General features: G+C 39.8%; 1 protein-coding gene across 24 annotated transcripts in view; it reads right to left on the bottom strand.

Annotated features, from left to right (window-relative positions):
* Window positions 1–18,140, bottom strand: part of RBFOX1 (RNA binding fox-1 homolog 1) — a 1,183,000-nt gene that overhangs the window by 291,246 nt on the left and 873,614 nt on the right. The window contains exon 1 of one of the 24 annotated variants that reach the window (XM_036392515.2): window positions 265–339. The exons of the other annotated variants lie outside the window; for them this stretch is intronic. Within the exon in view, the coding sequence (XP_036248408.1) occupies window positions 265–324 (60 nt within the window). The 5' untranslated portion in view covers window positions 325–339. Of the gene's footprint in view, window positions 1–264; window positions 340–18,140 lie in introns of those variants that run through there. 24 annotated transcript variants of the gene reach the window in all.

Below are 18,140 nucleotides of genomic sequence, written 5' to 3' on the forward strand. Positions count from 1 at the left end.
CAGCTTATATGACAGTAATTACTAAAACAGATGGGCAAGGAGCCAAAAAGAGGCATCACATCGACAGTGGGCTGAATGCAACTGGGAGCTCTGGAGCAGAAAGGAGCTGTGCCAGATTGTGTGGCAGCTGAGAGTCTCATTGGTGACCATTTGCTGTGCAATCTCAGACACATCTACAAAATTATGCATTCCCCATTGATTTCATGCTAAAATGGTTGAGGAAAAAAAAGTAAAAAAGCCTCTGTCTGAACTTGAACACAGTACCTGCTGACAAGTTCCTTCCTTTGAGTACTCAGGGTTTTCCTCCTTGTTCCTATCTGCCATTCACAAGCCTGGCTGCACATTTTAGATCCACACTGTCAGGTGTTACATGAGTGGCAGTCAAAACAACAACAGAGGTCTGCAGACAGAATTAACCAATAGGTTCAAAATATTCCTAACATTTACCCCCCAAAAAATCCCACCACATATTTTCCCTTCAGGAAATCTATTTATGAATAGTGGTAAACTATAGGTAAACAGCACTTTGATAAAATGAACAGAAAAAGAAATCTCAACTCAAAAGACAAATTATCTCTAAAATGACTAAAGAAATGCAAAGCAAACGCAGAATTCCCTAACCGAGTCCTGTTACCATCTGATCTTTGTTTTTTGGGTTTTTTTTCCCATAAAGCAGTTCACACAAAACTTTGATTTAAATCTTTCTGCTGACTATTCAACCACTGTACATTTTAGAAAATGCATTTTTTTAAATTATTACTAGAATTGGCTATCATTATAAAGAATACTAAAAATCCAGAGCTGATTGAGATCAATATTCATACGAATTTATCTCTAACAGCAATTAATAGTTTGCAAATTCTAAGACTAGAACAGCAACAGTAAAGCATTATCTTCAGTCCAATCTGATATCTAATGTTATTGAGATTTTGAACAACTTTTAATAAAGAAATCTTTTGGATATAAAGGCATTGGCACTTCCTTCTGAATCCCTCACCAGGCTTGTTCAGCCTTGCAATTAATCTTAGCAGTTCATTCATTTTACAAACATCCTTGCCTATTGACTCCTACAGAAGAGAGCTCATCCACTCACTTGATTACATTAATTATCCAGAGCAGATAAAGCCAAGGAAATCTGTGAGACACCAGAGACCCCATTAGTTTTCTGTGTAAATTCCAAATTTGCTGCATGTAAACAGAAGGAGGCAGATCTGTGACCCTGGAGGGTCCCTGCTCACCTGAGCCTGGGACAGCAATCCCTGCACACCCTGCACAAGCCCAGCGGAGATCCCAGGTGGTTTATCTGCCTCTCAGAACTTTGGAGGCAAGAAGAAGGCTGTAAAACACTGCAAACCTCCACTGGATTTTCCCAGCTGGAGCATTTATGTGTGTTAAACTACATGGGCGTACCTCAGGTTAGCAACACTACAGAGAGGCCAGGAGGGTATGAAAAGGTCAGGGGGGCAAACAAAGAGTAGGGGAGTGTCACCATCATGTTTTCTGAAAAATCTCTTTGCCCAGGATTCTTCTCCTGGGAAGCTGAGAAGGCTCAGAGAAAAAGGAAAACAATATATCTCATTTGCTTCTCCTGTGTTCTGCTGCTTTGGGATGTGGCTGGAGATTGTTTATCCAATGTGAGTTGTTTTTACTTAATGGCCAAGCAGGGTCAGGCTGTGTTGGGACTCTGGAAGGAGTCACGAGTTTTTCATTATTATCTGTTAGCCTTCTGTCTGTATCCTCTCTCTATTCTTTAGAATAGTTTTAGTAAAGCATTCCTTAATACAATATAGATCATAAAATAATAAATTAGCCTTCTAAGAACATGGAATCAGATTCATCATTTCCTCCCTTCGACGGGGGCCACAGAAAATACCACAGGGGTGGGAAAGGACAAGGCAAAGGGAGAAGAGTAAATTATTTACAGTGTAGAATAGTTTTGATTTACCTGGACTTCTTTACATTGACCTCTGACTGCAATTATATTTCCTCTTGCTTTTTTCCTTCACAACACCTAAAAAGCAGCCCAGAGATGAACTAAATAATTATTGTGCACACTTCACTTTTGTCTCAGTTCCAACAAAACTTGATACCATTCCAGAGTCCAGATTTTTCTTGAAGAAAGTGATCTTAAATTCTTACAACTTAGCAAACATGTATGATATATTATACACTTTGCCCAAATTAAAAAATGTCCCCTGCATGTGCCAATGTCCTTTCTGCATGAGGCACGGTATTTGTTCTGCATAAATTGAAAGCAAGCTACTTTTTAAAAATGGGGCAACAGAGGCCTGTGTGAGCAGAAAAATCCCATTCTCACTTGAATCACCTCATACAGACAACTATTTCAATTTTTTCTGTGCATGTGAATTTGGCACTGTTTCACAGAATATCAATAATCTGCATATACATGTATGTATATACACACACACATGTATACCTGCATGAAGGGAAAAAACCCCTTGCATCCATCAGTGGCTTGCAGGAAAGTTCAATAGTGAAGATCCTTGTCTATTACCTTCAGTCAGTTAAAAGAAATTAAAATAAAATATTGTTAAAAAGCAAGAACTAATCTTTAGCTGACAACATAAAGCTCATCAGTGCAGAGAACTTTTCATTAGCCTAAGAAGGAAAGAAAACATATATGCACATATACAAAGAAATATATATATATATTTAATTCTGTAAATCCACAATTAAGTCTAGGGAACAAGAAAATGATAATCAGTTTGTATTTTCTCTAATAACACAAAATCATTCAAAATAAGAGATTAAAAGGAGTTAACTGAATATTTCAAACAACTGCAAAATCAAAGTGACAAAACAATTTGGAAGCTCTGCTCTGGCTCTTAAAGAAGCTTGGGGCACCCTGTAAAAGAGGGGAGACATCTTTCACAGTGGGAAATCAAATTCTTACCTGAGGAAAATCCCAATTTGAGTGAAGCAAAGATTATGTGAGTTCATATTGATTCTGTGTGTTAAGGAAACAATTTCTAAGAGAGAACAGTACTTAAGGAACTGAAAAGGAAAGTATTATATAACAGAAACCCCACAGGGCCTGAATGTACTGAGGAGTTTTAATTGAAGTTTTAATTGAAACTTGAAGTGGGACTTGCTCCATGAGAAAATATGCAAGAATGAGCCATTATGAAAACCATTTTGTAGCAAAAATGTGTTAATATCAGTTGTTATAAACTATCTGCTTGATAGCTTCCACAGACCATAGCTTTAGGAAAATCCCTAAGGGCAGCAAAGCTCCTGAGTGGAGCAGACACCAAGCAAGGCAGCAATCGCTGTTCCAGATCCAGGTGAGCAAATTGCTTCTACTGGCAATGTTTGTCACAGGGTAGGGGGAAGGCAGAAATCACAGAGAACCCTGAAAGGTTCACTGAGCAGTTTGGAGTTTCCTGTGACTCCCAGAATGGCTGAAGAGAGGGGAAGGAGGAAGCAGATCCATGGCAAGAACAACATTATCAACAGAGTCTGTTTAGATCATTCACCTTTCCTTCACAACAATTGTTACATGCTAAACAACACCAAAGTCTCAGCTATAAGGCAAATAATCATAGAAATAACCACACGGAAATGCTTTTGTTTGGTTATTTTTAATTTAGAACAGTCCTTTGGCTTTCTCTTTTTCAGTTCTGAAGTCCTCTTGGGTCTGCCCTCGCCTGCTCTGTATGAACTTGGATAAATTGTATAGTACTGATTAAGTTCAGTAAATCTTAGAAATTCTATTATTAGGAATATTTTTTAATTTTTTAATCTACCTGGCTAATTACAACCTGAAAAGCATACATGCTTTTTATTAAAAGATGAAGGAATACTATTCTACTGAAAGTGATTGCTATTCTGGTTTTGTCCAAAAGCACCATCACACCAAGAAAACCAGGAACAAAGTAATTATTTGCATGTAAACCTAATAAAAATGCAATAATCTAGACTGAATATCCACAGCTTAATTTATAAAAGTTATTAAAATATTAAAATGTAATTAAAATGAAAATATTTAAATGTAATCACTGGGCACTTATAAGACAGTCCACAAATGTATGCAAATTACTGGGGTTTTATTTATTTATAAATAAATATGTTCACATACACCAATGTAATCTAAAAAGATATTAAAACAACGTGTAATAATCTCAGTACAATAATTTTATCCATTGGCTCAACACAACCTTTTGTTCATAACACCAATAAAAGGCAGGAAAATTAATCTCTATATTCTTCACCTATAAACAAATATACTTAAAGTGCATTATCTTTACATCCATTTGATTAAGCACGTATTCCATTCACAACTAAATAAAAAGAGCTATGTAATGGATAAAATGTTTGTACTTCCATTGGTGTTAGGGGCTGGAAATGGGTTTCTGTGGCTCCCAGAGGAGGGGTTTGGAGTGAGCGATGCTGCAGGACTCGGAGCACATGGAGAAGGTGACGGTGTCGGAGGGGCTGACCCTGCTGGAGCCAAGTCTATCCACAAACGAGCGCTTGACTGAATGGCCTTTCATGGAATAATACCTGCAAATGTGACTCCAGCAAAGCTCCAAGATCCTGCACATTAGCAGAAATGCAAAGAGACATTTCCAAGAGCCGGGGCAAACGCTGGGGATGACTTCCCCTGCCTTTCACCAGGCACTGCCATTAGAGTGCTTTAGCTTCCATTAAGTTGTCACTTCCTTGTGCTGCCAGCTCTCCAAGGGGGACAATTCGTTCTGACAGAACCATGGCCTGTCACATGCACTCACACTCACTGGGAATGAACAGGAAAACCCCCAGAGGTGATGGATTTATTAGAGATAGGAGCTGGCACGTATATTGCTTATATGTACAGAGCAAGGTAATTAATAAGCTCTAACCTGTCCACCTTAAGCACCTCATATTTACTTGAATAAACTGAATTCAAGGCACACAAATGTAAATCATACCAAACTGTTCTTTCATTGGATTCTGAACATTAAATTTGTGTAATTAGCCCTTATTGATTACGACAGTTTTGTAGCAACAACATCCAGTTCATACATATTTTTAATACATAAGAATTGCCACACTGGCCAAGAGAAAAGGCTGATCTAGTCCAGAATCAGAGGGGCAAACATTGAGGGAAGGAACAGAAGAAATGCCATGTGAGCATGGCCCTGGTCTGCAAAATATAACCCTGCAGCCAGTGACTGCTGAGCCTCCTGAGCCAGAACTTCTCCACAGCTCCTGGCTCCATCCTGCTGGATTCCAGAGAAATTCTAAGCACCACAATCCTGCTCCATGTGAAGAAAGCCCATTGTTATGCTAATATTGAACTTGCTGGCTGACAATATCAATGAGTGCTGATTCTTGTACAGCAAAACATTGAATTTTTTTGAAGCACTGATGAATGTCTAGGCCTCTCTTTTTACTTATCTGTCATCATTCCAAGCTCAAGAACCCTAATCTATTTAAGATCTCAACCAATAGAAGATATTTTGCACTTCTCACCTTCTCCTTTCTAGCCATTGGACATATGTGTGGTCAGAAATATGCTTGCTGTACAAAACATGAATGCAAGAAGGATTTCAGCACTCAAGATCTCCACACCATTCCAGTTTTCTATCACAGAAATTATGGCCATCAGTCTTTAATAGATCCATTGCACTTTATGTTTTCTCAATAACTGTTAACAAGTTATTAATTATAATTTATCCTTGGCCAGATCCAATAAAGGAACTTTGTACAACCTGAAGACAAACTCTTTAATTTAGTTTGCTGGCTTGGGCTGGGAGAGAGTTAATTTTCTCCATAGTAAATAGTACGGAGCTGTGGTTTGGAGTTGTGCTGCAAACACAAGGAAGCTCTGAGAAGTTTTTGTCAGTGCTGAGCAGAGCTGACACAGAGCCAGCGCTGCTTCTGCTGGGGCTGGGAGTGCTCAGGGGAGTGGACAGAGCCAGGACAGCTGACCCAGGGGATATTCCACAATATCCCACACCACACTCAGCATCTGAAGCTGGAGAAGGAGGGAATGTTTGGGTGATGCTCCTTGTCCTGCCAGGCCCCTGTCCCACGTGATGGAGTCCAGCTGTCCTGGGTGATCAATACCTGCCTGCCATGGGCACTGGGAATGAATTCCTTGTTTTGCTTTACCTGTTAAGTGTCGTTATCTCAGAGCTTTAGGTGTTTTTACAGATTCTCCTCCCTCCCAGGGCGGGCAGCAGTGAGGGCACTCCATGAGCAGCTCTGTGGTTCTCAGTTGCTGGCAGGGGTCAAACCACAACCTTTAAGTGCTATTTCACCTCTTTAGAATCTTGGAGAAATGAAACACTGATGAAAATGAATGTTTTTCTGAAGGACAAGTCAATTAGAGAAGACACAATTACACGTGGAATCCTCACACAAGTCAGATGTAATGCAGTTTCTTCTTATAAATCCTTCTGGAGGAATTTGTCCTTTCTCCCTCTCTCTCTCCCCAGTGCATCATCTTCCCTGCTGGAGCTCAGCTTTGTCCTTCTGGATCACAGATCTTCTGGAAGTTCTTGGGCTGCAGCAGAAGGCACTTGGGCCACAAAGGGTGGCAGAAAAAAGCACATGGTGTCAAAAGGGAGGAAGCTGGGACAGAAGAGACACTGTTATGCTCCTTAGTGGTGGCAAGAGCCAGGGCAGAGGCAGAGCCAGCTGGCTGGGAGGAGAGGATGACAGCCATCAGATTAGCTGGGAACAGCCAGGCAGTCCTGAACACCACCACAGCAGACACTTGGCCCAGCAGTGAGGACAGAACAGAGCCCATCAAGCATTGTGAAGGACAAAATCTAGGTTAGGAAAAGGTCAGGCAATATAAAGATGGGTAAGAAAAATACACAAGAGAGACTAGAGGTGGGTGTGTGAGAGGCTGAAGAGAAAAACAAAAGAGAAGATGCAGAGGGGAGGTAGTAAAAAGATAAAAAAAGAGAAAATATTGATTAAATAAAATATTGATTAAATAACTACTCAGCAATATATGTCTCTTAACATACAGTAAAGGACCCCACCACAGTCACAATAAACTGTCTCTAGCTGGTTTTGCATATTAATATTCTTTGTTGTACAGTTATTGAATACTTCTGGTCTCACCTTTAACATTCCAAGTGAAGGGACACATAATTCTCTGTTGTGATGATAACTGGGAGCAGGCATGGCTGTCACAAAGGTCAATTGTTCAGCAAGTTTAGCACAATCTTTATCGACTTCTAATTATTACTTTTAGCTTTACCACATTTTGCTTCCTTAATTACAATTCTGACATATTTTAAGATTTATTTAAGATGCTGAGGTGCAGAGGCTCATAGATAAACCTTGGTGATTTTCTTGCATACAATGTGAAATGATGTGCTGGATTTAACCTCATGCAATAGCTGGGCTGAAATAAAATACTAAAAATTGATTTTTGTCAAAATTTAAATCATTTAGAACAAATAGAAAGTGAAGAGGATGTATTATTTTATTAGAGAAAGACATTCTAAGCTAGCTGGTACCACTGAACAGTCAAAATTGCACTTCTGGTATTACAGATGCTTTGATCTAAATGATGCTGGCCTTCTAAATCCTAATGCCCTTTAATTCTTTTAACCTATAAACCTTCACAGGTTTGGAGTTTTGTATTCTCCAAAAACTCAGTCTTATTTAGAAGGCTTTTAGGATAATTCTGCTTGAAGAAATAATCTTTTAAAGAAAAAAAACCAAAAACTGAGCCTTGACTGCTCTGAATTTTCCACACCTACATCTCAAGGTAAACAGAATGTTTCATGTAAAGCAAAGAAAAATTTCACCTGTTTACTTCCCTGCTATTGTTATTATCAGGCCTTTGGGATAACTGGAAAAAGTCAAGGTTGAGTGATGCTTTGTCTTGCCAGACAGTTGTGGTACTTGGAATCAGCATCAGAGAAAAATGAGTCAAGTTTTCATTCGGAGTAAATATGAAGCACAGAAATACTCAGCTGAAAAAATGAGTTCTGACAAACTTGGTCAAGTAGCAAGCAGCAAACTGCTTCTTTTCTCCCATATTTGTTCTAAAGTGCTTGTTACATTTTTTAACATGCCTAATGACTGCAATGAAAATACAATTTATTTATTAACAAGCAGCATTTCCATTCTTTGACAGTCTTTCCCTACCCCCAACCCCCCCCAAAAAACCCCTCCAAACTTTCAAGTAAGCTCATCAATTACTCTTAACACTCTAAATAGTTGGCAATGTTTACACAACATCCTTTCAGAGTTATTCAGCTCGATCTTGCAGCTCATTAAAAGGATCTCTATTTATTTGCTGTGTGTTACAGTTCTTCACTTTGGCACCACACGCAAAAAGGAAGCCAATTTTACTTTTCCCTGTGGTGTTAATTGGTAGAGCATGCTGCCTGCCTCTTCATTAATTATGTCAATGTGTATGAAACTTTCATTTTCATGGCAGTGTTTTAACAAAGCTTTGCAACGAGGCACACGAAAAGCCAGCAAACTCCAGTTTATAAAAAAGTGGGGAATGAAGGCTAGCAGCAGCCAGAATATAATATTTATTTCAAAAGCAGCTTTTTTCCTCCTTATCCCTTTCAGAAAACATCTAAAGCAAGCACTTACTGAAGTAAACAAGATCAACTTTGCTGCTGAAAGTAAATAAATCTCCATATAACACACAGATAATGGATCTGGAAACACTATAACTTCACAGAGCACAAAGAATGAGAGAAGGACCTTTAGCCCAGCTGAAATGGTTTTGCTCCTAAAACCATTTCCAGATAATTTACTGATCTCATCCCATCAAGTGTACAGAAATCACTCACTGCTTGATAGCTCACTAAACACTGGGGCTTTGTCTAAAGACAAAACTACCACTAGCACAGCAAAAACAGGCACTGACCATATGAAATTCCTCTGGATGCCTTTAGCCTGGCTCTGTTTACTAACTGCAAGTGTTGGTAAAAGACTAACACTGAGCTTTCCTCACTAAAAAAAATAAATTAAACAAAGAAGAAAAAAAAATTGTTTAGCTCTCCATAACTTCAGAAGGAGCACACTGAATTTCACTATATTGGAGAGACTGCCTAGAGACAGAGACTACAGCAACAAATCAAGTCTATGATGAGCTACTTCAGCTCTTTCTGGAAATTCTGAAATGCAAAGCATGAAAATAGAGCAGAGCTCTATTGTAGAAGATATAAAGCATTACAAACTATCAATGAAATAATTTAACAAGTCAACATCTTGCATTCACATAATTGCAGCTCACAGTCTTGGGAATCATGGCTAGAGAAGCTTTCATGCCACCACTGAGGCTGCAAATGCTCCAGACAAAAGTACTGGTTTCTCACCCCAGGTATCTTCTGACTGATAAAAAACACGTGTGTCACTAGCTAATACCTTTATTTGAGGGACTAAAGAACCCTAAATATACAAAAAAACCCACAAAAACCTCACAAACCACTGAATGTACATTCCAATCTATGATCTAAGCCTTTCACTCTCTACTTCTCTCCCCATATATCTGTGATGGCTTTAAACCAACCTTGGCAGTGACATTAAGTAATAGAAAGAGGAAAAAACATTGAAAAAAAAATGTTTCTTACAGTAAGCCTAAACCCTAAAGCAACAAACAAAGAAATGTATCTGGACATGGAAAGCATTGATCCTTCAAGTGGTTCTGGCCAGGGTGGGAGGCAAGAGGGACTCACTGCAGGGAATCCCAGACCCCAAGGTCTGCCCTGTCAGAGCCTTTTGCCCCTGATGGAAGAAGGAAATTTCCCCTCAGCAGAGCTGTCAGCCAGGTGCAGAACATTTGCAGGTGCCATTTTTTTGTTTATTTTGTTTTGTTTCTCCTTTTCCAGTGTCTATTATTTCTCTCAGGTTAGAAGTATGCCAGTACCCAGACTGCCTCTTCCTGTGGATTTACACAGCCCAGCACTACAGGACACTCCAAACCAACAAAATAGCCATACTATTAATACAGACATTTCTTTATGTACCTCTCTCTGCACTCAAGTGTCCTCAGAAACACTGCAAAACATGAAGCACACCCACTGTTTGCTTGTGTGAATAAAACAGTGGAGCCTCACTCAACTAACAGATTTGATCTTCATGTATTTATTCTTTCTTGTTCTCCATTTTCTCCTCCTTTACATCTTCGACCTCTCCATCTTTCCTTCTTGTAGCAGCACTCTGAACATCACCAACTCCCTGCTCTCAGTGTCCTCTCACTCAGTTTCTCTTTGTCTTTCATCAAGCTTTAGCTGACTTCTCTCATAAAGTCTCTTAAATCCATTCCTGGCTTCAATCCTCCTCCTCCTCCTCCTCCAGTTCAAGCCTCTCAGGACTCCCCTTCTCCTTTCACTTGGATCCTGCTCAGTGCTGCAGATGCTTCTCTGCTGGACAGGTCTGTGCTCTCCTGTTCCCAACAAACCTGTCTCTAGGCATTTCTTCTCTCCTTCCTGTCTGCTTGTTCAGTTCCTCTCCTCTGTGAGCTCCTAAGTAATTTATAAACACCATGTTCCTTTGCTCTTCCTGTCAGAAAACCTGCACTGAAATTTTATGTTTATTCTACTCTAATAACTCCTTGCTCCCAGACAGTTTGGAAAAGCTATGACAAGGTTATATCATGAAATATTTTCTACATTATTACTCCTTATCTTCATCAGGAAGTAGTTCTGCAAAGACACACAAAAAATTAACCTTGGACTGCAAGAACACAATTGAACAGCCATGCTGTAACTGAAACAAGACTAAAGGAAATACTCTGGAGAATTGTTCACCCTGCTTGCATTTCTTCTATTGCCTCAAATCATTTCAGGAATGAGTTTTGAAAATAGGTCCTAAAACATGGCACTTTCTCCTATTTCTCCCTAGAAGCAGCTGATGTATCAGGAGTGTATTGAACAGTGTTAGCTATTCCTCCTGAATTTCCTGTGCAGTTCTTAATTGCTATTTCTGTATAAAATACTGAATGAAAAAACATGTATTTAGAATTTCTTGGATAATTGTCTAGGTTGATACTAATTAGAAGTTGCAAAAATTACGTGGAAGTTTAAGAATTACATACCTAATAGAAAGCATGTGTGAGGAAAAGGGAAACTCTTAAAAAAAACAGATTTATGGTCATTTTAGCCAGTATTCACCAAAACTGAAAGCTTATATACCATAGGTGCTAATTGATTTTTTTTCTCTTCCATATGTATTATTTTTTCTCTGTCACACAGAAAAAATGTTCTTTGTCAGCAGCTACACTTCCCTGTCAGATTTTATACCTCAGTGATGATGGTTTATGTTCAGCAGCTGGCACATAAGTATTCTCATGCACTTACTGCATTTCTACACTTCTCAGTTTTACAGGGTCAGGCTTTGTTTCTTATCTTCTATCCCAACTTAAACCAAGCAAAAATATCCTAAATAAAAAGTAATTCAGAAGAGATTACCTATTCCCACATACCATCAGCATTAGCAAACTTTTTTTCAGTGACATATATAGTGGCACTAAACATCAACACAAAATTGTATTGTATTCTCTCTGGAGAATACAATACAACTGTATTCTCCAGAGCTTGAAAGACAAAAGAAACCCCAAAAAAAACAACAAAAAAAGCCCCTTTGATTTTCACATTTAACAAGAATAGATAAGGTATTTCTGAATCAACCGTTGCTCAAAATAGAGCATAAGCTTTGGGAAAAAAAAAACCACACCCAAGCTCTAAAATTCTCAGAAATGCAGAAGTAGCTCTCCAAAATGTTGTACCAATGCTTCATTTCTTGCAGTACCAACATATTGCAAAGTCAGTTTGTCCAGAGCTGGTGTCTGGGTGTTGGCTGTTGCATTTTTGCTGCTTCAGCTGAAGAAATCTCTGTCCACTCCTCATCTCCCTGGGGACACATGCATCCCTTGGGAGCAATCACCACTTAGCAGCTCTGGGCAAACTGGTCTCATTTCTTTCCTTAAGTCATGTGGAGCCTCTGCATCTCTCCCTTGTCACTACATTTCCCAACCTACTGGCCATGTACACGGAGTTTCTGTGCCTTTGTGGTTTATAAACAGTTTATAAACCCTCACAAGCTCTCATTGTGTGAGGGCTGGACACACAGCCCAACAGAGGGCAAGAGATCTGAATAAAAGAGCTCCAGGTGAGGCAGGTGCTTAAATATCAAAAACCTGCATTGTCCCTTCCAGAGCCAACTCATGGCTCTAGGAAAATGGAAAAAGCTCCTACTGATGGACGATACTATTTTTCCCAAATATATGGTTTTCATTTATTATTGTAAATACAAATGACTTGCTTGCAGGCAGTTTGTCAAGGGATCAGTTCGTTGTGACTCAGTCACTTTGGTATTTGCCCCTCTGGGCTGTTGCTATCTCCAAGTTTCCATCTGCTGTGTTGTGTCTTGATCCGGGACACTGGGCACAGGCAGGAGGGGAGGCAGGGCTGGTGCCTGAGCAGGGCTCAGCCTTGGCTCACACTGCTCCTGTCAGAAAGCAGCAGGCTGGAATCAAACCCAGAGCAGAGCTGCAAACCCACCAAGGTGAGTGGAAGCAAAGCCTCAGCAATAAACGTGCAGCCATTCAGCTTCATGCATACCATGCCTAAACAACTGTCCTTCCTACAGATATAAAAAAGCTTTAAACAGCGAGATACATTCTGTTCAAGAGATGGGAAATCGAGTGCTACATGGACAGCAGCACTAGGAAAAGAACATTTCCTCTTGGGAATTTCAATTATTGTTATTATGCTTTTGTTATTATTATGCTAACATTACACATATTAAATTTTAAATTGCACAGATCACTTCCCTCCTGCCTTCTTACAGGCACAGATCACTTCCTCCTGCCTGTCTTCCCTCCAAATGCTGCCTTCCATGGCACATAACTGGGATGCATCTGGCACGCTCTGCTGGACCCCACAGGCCTCAGAGCCCAGAGCAATTCCCTGCATTTGGACATATGGGCCCTAAGCTGCACTGTGCCACATCCCCTCCTCAACCATGACCATAACATTTGATTTCCAGCTTGGAGGGAAAGAGAGCAAAGTCCTCTGGATTTTGGGAGTGAGCCAACAGGAAGTGCTGAATGAATAGAGTCTGCAGGGGCTTCCTAGGGACCTAGCAGTGAATGCCTAGGACATGCTGACAAGTTTGGGTGCCAAAAACTCACACATCTCCTTGCTCCAGTAGTTATTAATCAATTAATATACTGTATTAAATAACCATACCCCTAAACAAGCTTTTTACCTTTTAGTTTCTAAAGCAGAAGCAATACACATAACAAAGCAAATAAATGCTATATTTGAAAAAAAAAATATTTGCTGCTATATATTTCATATATACTTGAAGCTCATCGCTTCAAGTTATTTTTATTGATTCAAAAACATGTTAGCAATAGATGAAATAAAGCAAGGTAATCAAGCAGAGGAGCACATCTTTTCAAGAACATGCAAAAATCAGCACTGTCCCCAGAGTGTGTGAGATAGGCAAGGAAACAGTAGAGAAACACAACTGATGTGGACTGATTGGGTGCCCCTCTCCCTGCTCCACACCTTCCTCCAGCTCCCAGCATGGGCTGCACCTACAGCTGCTGTCTGAACTCTTGCTGTACACTTTTGGCACTAGAGATTGCACTCTGTTTCCAAAGTTCTTCCAGTTCTCAAACGCTTTTTCCATTAGAAAGTTGGTGCTGCTGCAAAGTGAGCCCACTGCACAGGGAATAGAGAGAAAACCCTGATTACTTTCTCACAGCTTCTCTTTATGTACATGAGGACTACTATCAAGTCCTTTTCTCTTCCCCAGCTTTTCCCTGTAGGTCACATTTTCCACAGTTCTCATGCTTTCTATTGCTCTCCCCAGCACCTCCACTGATTCAGCCACTTTGTTCTTGAAGCATTCCCAGAATTTTGCCCTGCAGCTGAAGCCTTACAAGTGCCAATTTTTTCAAGAGTTTTTCTATTTCAGAGGCCTTCCTGATGTTTACTCTGTTTTTGTATAAAAAATACAGCACATGTACGCCTTTTCTGCAATAGCAGACACCTTTAACATGCCCAACTTTTGATTTACTGGAAACCAAAATCACTGTACTGCACATTACCTATGCAGTCATGAGGCATTTACATTTTCCCAGGTAAATATTTTTAAGTGTGGACCTTTTAATTTGCTCTAAATTGCATTCTGTTCAGTCCCCCACTCATCAAGGGAATTTTTAATTCTTAAGATATGCTTGCAGGCTGTTTCAGATTGACATTCTCAGGTAATTTTTAAAAATACGTTTTGTATTCTACCATTCATGTCAATAATGAAAACACTTAGCTGTAGTCCTAAACCAGCCTTTTCTAAAATTGTTCCAAAACCATTAATCTACTTTGACAGAAAACCATTTACATCTGTTCTTGGAGTATGGCATTTTGTGGAGTGGGGTTTTTTGGTTGGTTGGTTTTGTTTTTTGTTTGTTTGTTTGTTTGAGGGATGTGCTGGGGTTTTTTTAAACAGTGGTTTTACATCCTTTACAATAGTTTTTCAAGCTATCTTTCTGCAGAAGGAGCACCACTCTTGCTCACCAGACCCTGACAGGCAGAATCTTGCTGCTGAAATACCTCTGGAGTGCCTGTGAAAAGCCAGGTCTGAGCTCACAGTGCCAAGCTCCAAGCCAGATCCAAACTGGAAAGCATAACTAGCACAGAGCTGTGGCTGATCTACTAAATCCTGCTGCCAAAACACAGAGAAAAAACAGCTGTACACGCATTTTTCACAGTAGAATTCCAAATTAGGTTTGGGGAGGGGAAGGTGGCTCTGGCTATCCCAATAATGTCACTTTTACCCCAGAATGATTGTTTAATGCTTTTCTCAATGAAGACACAAATGTGGAGCTGCATTAGCCCTCCTTAGCCAGCAATAGCATACTGGGACATAGGTTTAAAAGAAAATTTTTAAAAATCCACTGAAATTCGTACCCAAAGTCAAAAAGAAATGTGGAAGCCCTATCCTTGTCAAGCCAGGTGAAATAAAAACAGTGATTTGACAGAACAGCATCCACACCTGCAAAGACCTGAAGTAAACTATTGTTCAATGAGAAAAGAATTAAAAAACCCCATATCCTGAGTACTTGGACTAGTTTCATGAAGAAAGATGGAACCCATAAAGGACTCAGAGAGGAGGCCTAGGGGAGCTGCACCAGAGCTCCGAGGGGGACAGCATAAAGCATGAGGAAGTAAGGAAAGAAAAGCTCCATCACAACACAACAAAAAAACCATTTACAGCTGAACACAGGGAGCTCCTGTGCCACCACACAGCTTGGCTGGCAGGGTGAGCTCCCACAAAGGATTTCATCATCAGGCAAGATTAAAAACAGTTGCAGCAGATGAGAAGAAAATTTCAGGGTATTTTTTGCTCTCAGGAACAGTTTCTGTACGTAGTGCTTGTAGATTCATGTTCCTGATACCTTGTCTTTTTTCTTCCCCACACAGGTCCTCAGTTGTTACAGTAATAAAAATGCATCTTACTTACATCTTGAAATGTTAAGTGCACTGCTAAATCAAGAGGTGTATTCCTTGTGGGGTTTTAGGACATATAAAAAGTAACATGTCTAAAAAGCAGTCGCACATACCTTGATGATTTATTTTCACTTTATATATTGAAATGCAGTGTTCTGTTATTATTCTGTTCCTTGGATTTTAAGTCCACATAACATTTCTTGGTCACTCCAGCTGATGATAGAGTTAAATGTTATGTTCTCTCTGCTTTTGGCTAAATTGCAATCCAGAGTGAGTCCATGGCTCACTGATACAATGAAAATTGCTTTCTAAAACTCAGGGTGCTTCTTCATAAATGACATTTAAAAAAAATGCAGAAACAGAAATAAATACATCCAATCTTAATGCTGCATTGAAAAGATTCTCTCCTATTGCTCAATAAATGTATGCCTTGAAGTGTCCTTCTGAAATAAAGTTCATGTGAGAAAAATGAAAATTGCAGTCTGTCATTGCTGCAAAACTCCAAATTCATACTGTTAATGGCAAACAAAAAGAACCCAGTGATTATTATATACCAATCACAGCTGAAGATAGAATTCTATTTCCCTGCATGTATAAAAAGTGCTGTCATTCTCATTTTCTTTTTTTTTTTCATATATTTGGTTCCTGAGGATCCTCTATCTGCAAGAGCTGTTGAAAGGTGGAGTTTAAAGCAGGTTTCTCTAATTTCTGAGTGTCTTACAACTTTTAGATCTATGAGGTGGCCACAGGGCAACTCCTCATGGATTAATCTTGTCTAAGGAAAGAGTAGAGACAAAACAATTATAACAGCCAAGAGTAACTATGAGAATAAAGGCTGAAAAACCAAAACTCTGCACAGCTAAACAATACTTGGTGGGTATGTGAAGACTGAGTTTAGCAAGAGAACAGTTTGATTGCTCTTTTGTTTAATAGATAGATAGGTAAGAGGAGAAGGTAATGAAGAAAATAAAGAGAGGAATGCATTGCAAGCCTTTTGCTGATTAATAGAGAATGTCATTAAGATTGATGGGGTTATCCAAGACACTGCTATCAGCCATGCCAAAGCACACACGCACACCTTGGTATTTCCATCAAGCCTCTGAAATCACAGGGATGAGATTACGCTGTGCCACAAAGGGCTAAACTGGCTCCACAAGGCCATCAAACGTTGTGAACAGTCCAGGGAGCAGTGCAGCAGCAGAAGGAATGAATTAGCATCACCCATCAGGATGATTTCTCCCAACACTCCACGCTGAATTTCCGCCTCTGCCCGATAAGTGCATTATTAAAGTTTATAAATCCTGACTTGCAGAAACTGCTCTGCTTTTCAGTGAATGCATTCAGCTCTATTGAGGCTCACTATTGAGGGCTTTCTGAGATGTCTCCTTTCTGCCAGGAGCCTCGGAATGCAGTTATTGAAAAGCATAGGGGAAATGTAGTGGGCATGTGTTTGTCACTCTCAGCAAATCCCTGCTCTGTGGCAGACATGATTTGGAGATCACCTTTGAAAGCTTATCTCAGGCAGGGATAAGGCAGCATTCACATGGCTTCATCTCCAGACACAAAGTACAGGAAATGTGATTGACAGAGAGATGTTCCATTGCCAGCTTTCTACTGAAGCCATTTCTACCCATGCCCTCCCCTCCAGGTACAAGCTCTTGCAAATGCATTTATTTTCACTGGCTCAAAACAAGAAAGTCCCAGTGTAAAGATGTTTAAGTTCAGCTTTAAATACAAATGAGTACTAAAATCTTTCCTCCACTGAGTGCATAAAAAGAGATGAAGCACATTGTAACTTATCTGCCACATGGTATTTTGAAAGGATAAAGTGAAACAGCTTCTACAATTATTATTTAGAGCGTTATTATCAAATTTATATTTAGCAAATTTGACTTTTCAGAATGGATTAACTCTTTTCCAGGAATACCATGCTATTAGCACAGAACTGTAAATACACAGCATGGTGTGTTATCTTGAAAGGAGGACAAATTAATATTTACTACAACCTACTAAATATTTTATTGAGTACAAAAGGTCCACTGACTTAAAACACTCCATTACAATCTCAGAAGAATCTCCACTTAACAGAAAATGTTCTGATGTCAAGCCACAGCCACCACCAGTTAAAATGTTGCCATGACAACCAGCAGCAACTTAGGCTAGTGCAACGCGTAACTCGGATCCAATGCTGAGCTCTCTGCTCATCTACTGCAAAAAAATTATTTTTCACAAGCAGAAATCCTCGAAGCCTGAGTGTATTTCTAAGCAAGCCCCTTGAGCAGGAGGAAATGCCTGAGAAACCCCAGCAATGACTCTGCTCCAAAGGATGCTGGTGGGCTCTGCTGGCACAGCCCAAACCTCTCGCCCAAACTGGAGCTGGGTTTGAGGAGTTCCCACAGGAATCCACTGCCTAACCTCTAACCAGCTCTAATTCACAGAGTAATTCCTGAATATGCATATTTAATCCAGGCAGTTTCAGATGTGCTCTTTTCTGCTTCCAAGTGTGAAATCTCAATTCAGGTCCTGCTCTCAGGTCACAGCTTGGCTCTCATGGTTTGTGTTGGTCTCTAAGCACGAGTGAATCTACCAAAGACTAACAGAACCATCTGAAATAGAGAAACTCGCTTGAGAATGTCTTGCCTATGAAAAATCAAATAATGCTCAGCTTAGAATGGTACCCTTCAGGGT

This window comes from Molothrus ater, chromosome 16 (genome assembly GCF_012460135.2).
Source record: "Molothrus ater isolate BHLD 08-10-18 breed brown headed cowbird chromosome 16, BPBGC_Mater_1.1, whole genome shotgun sequence".
NCBI lineage: Eukaryota > Metazoa > Chordata > Aves > Passeriformes > Icteridae > Molothrus > Molothrus ater.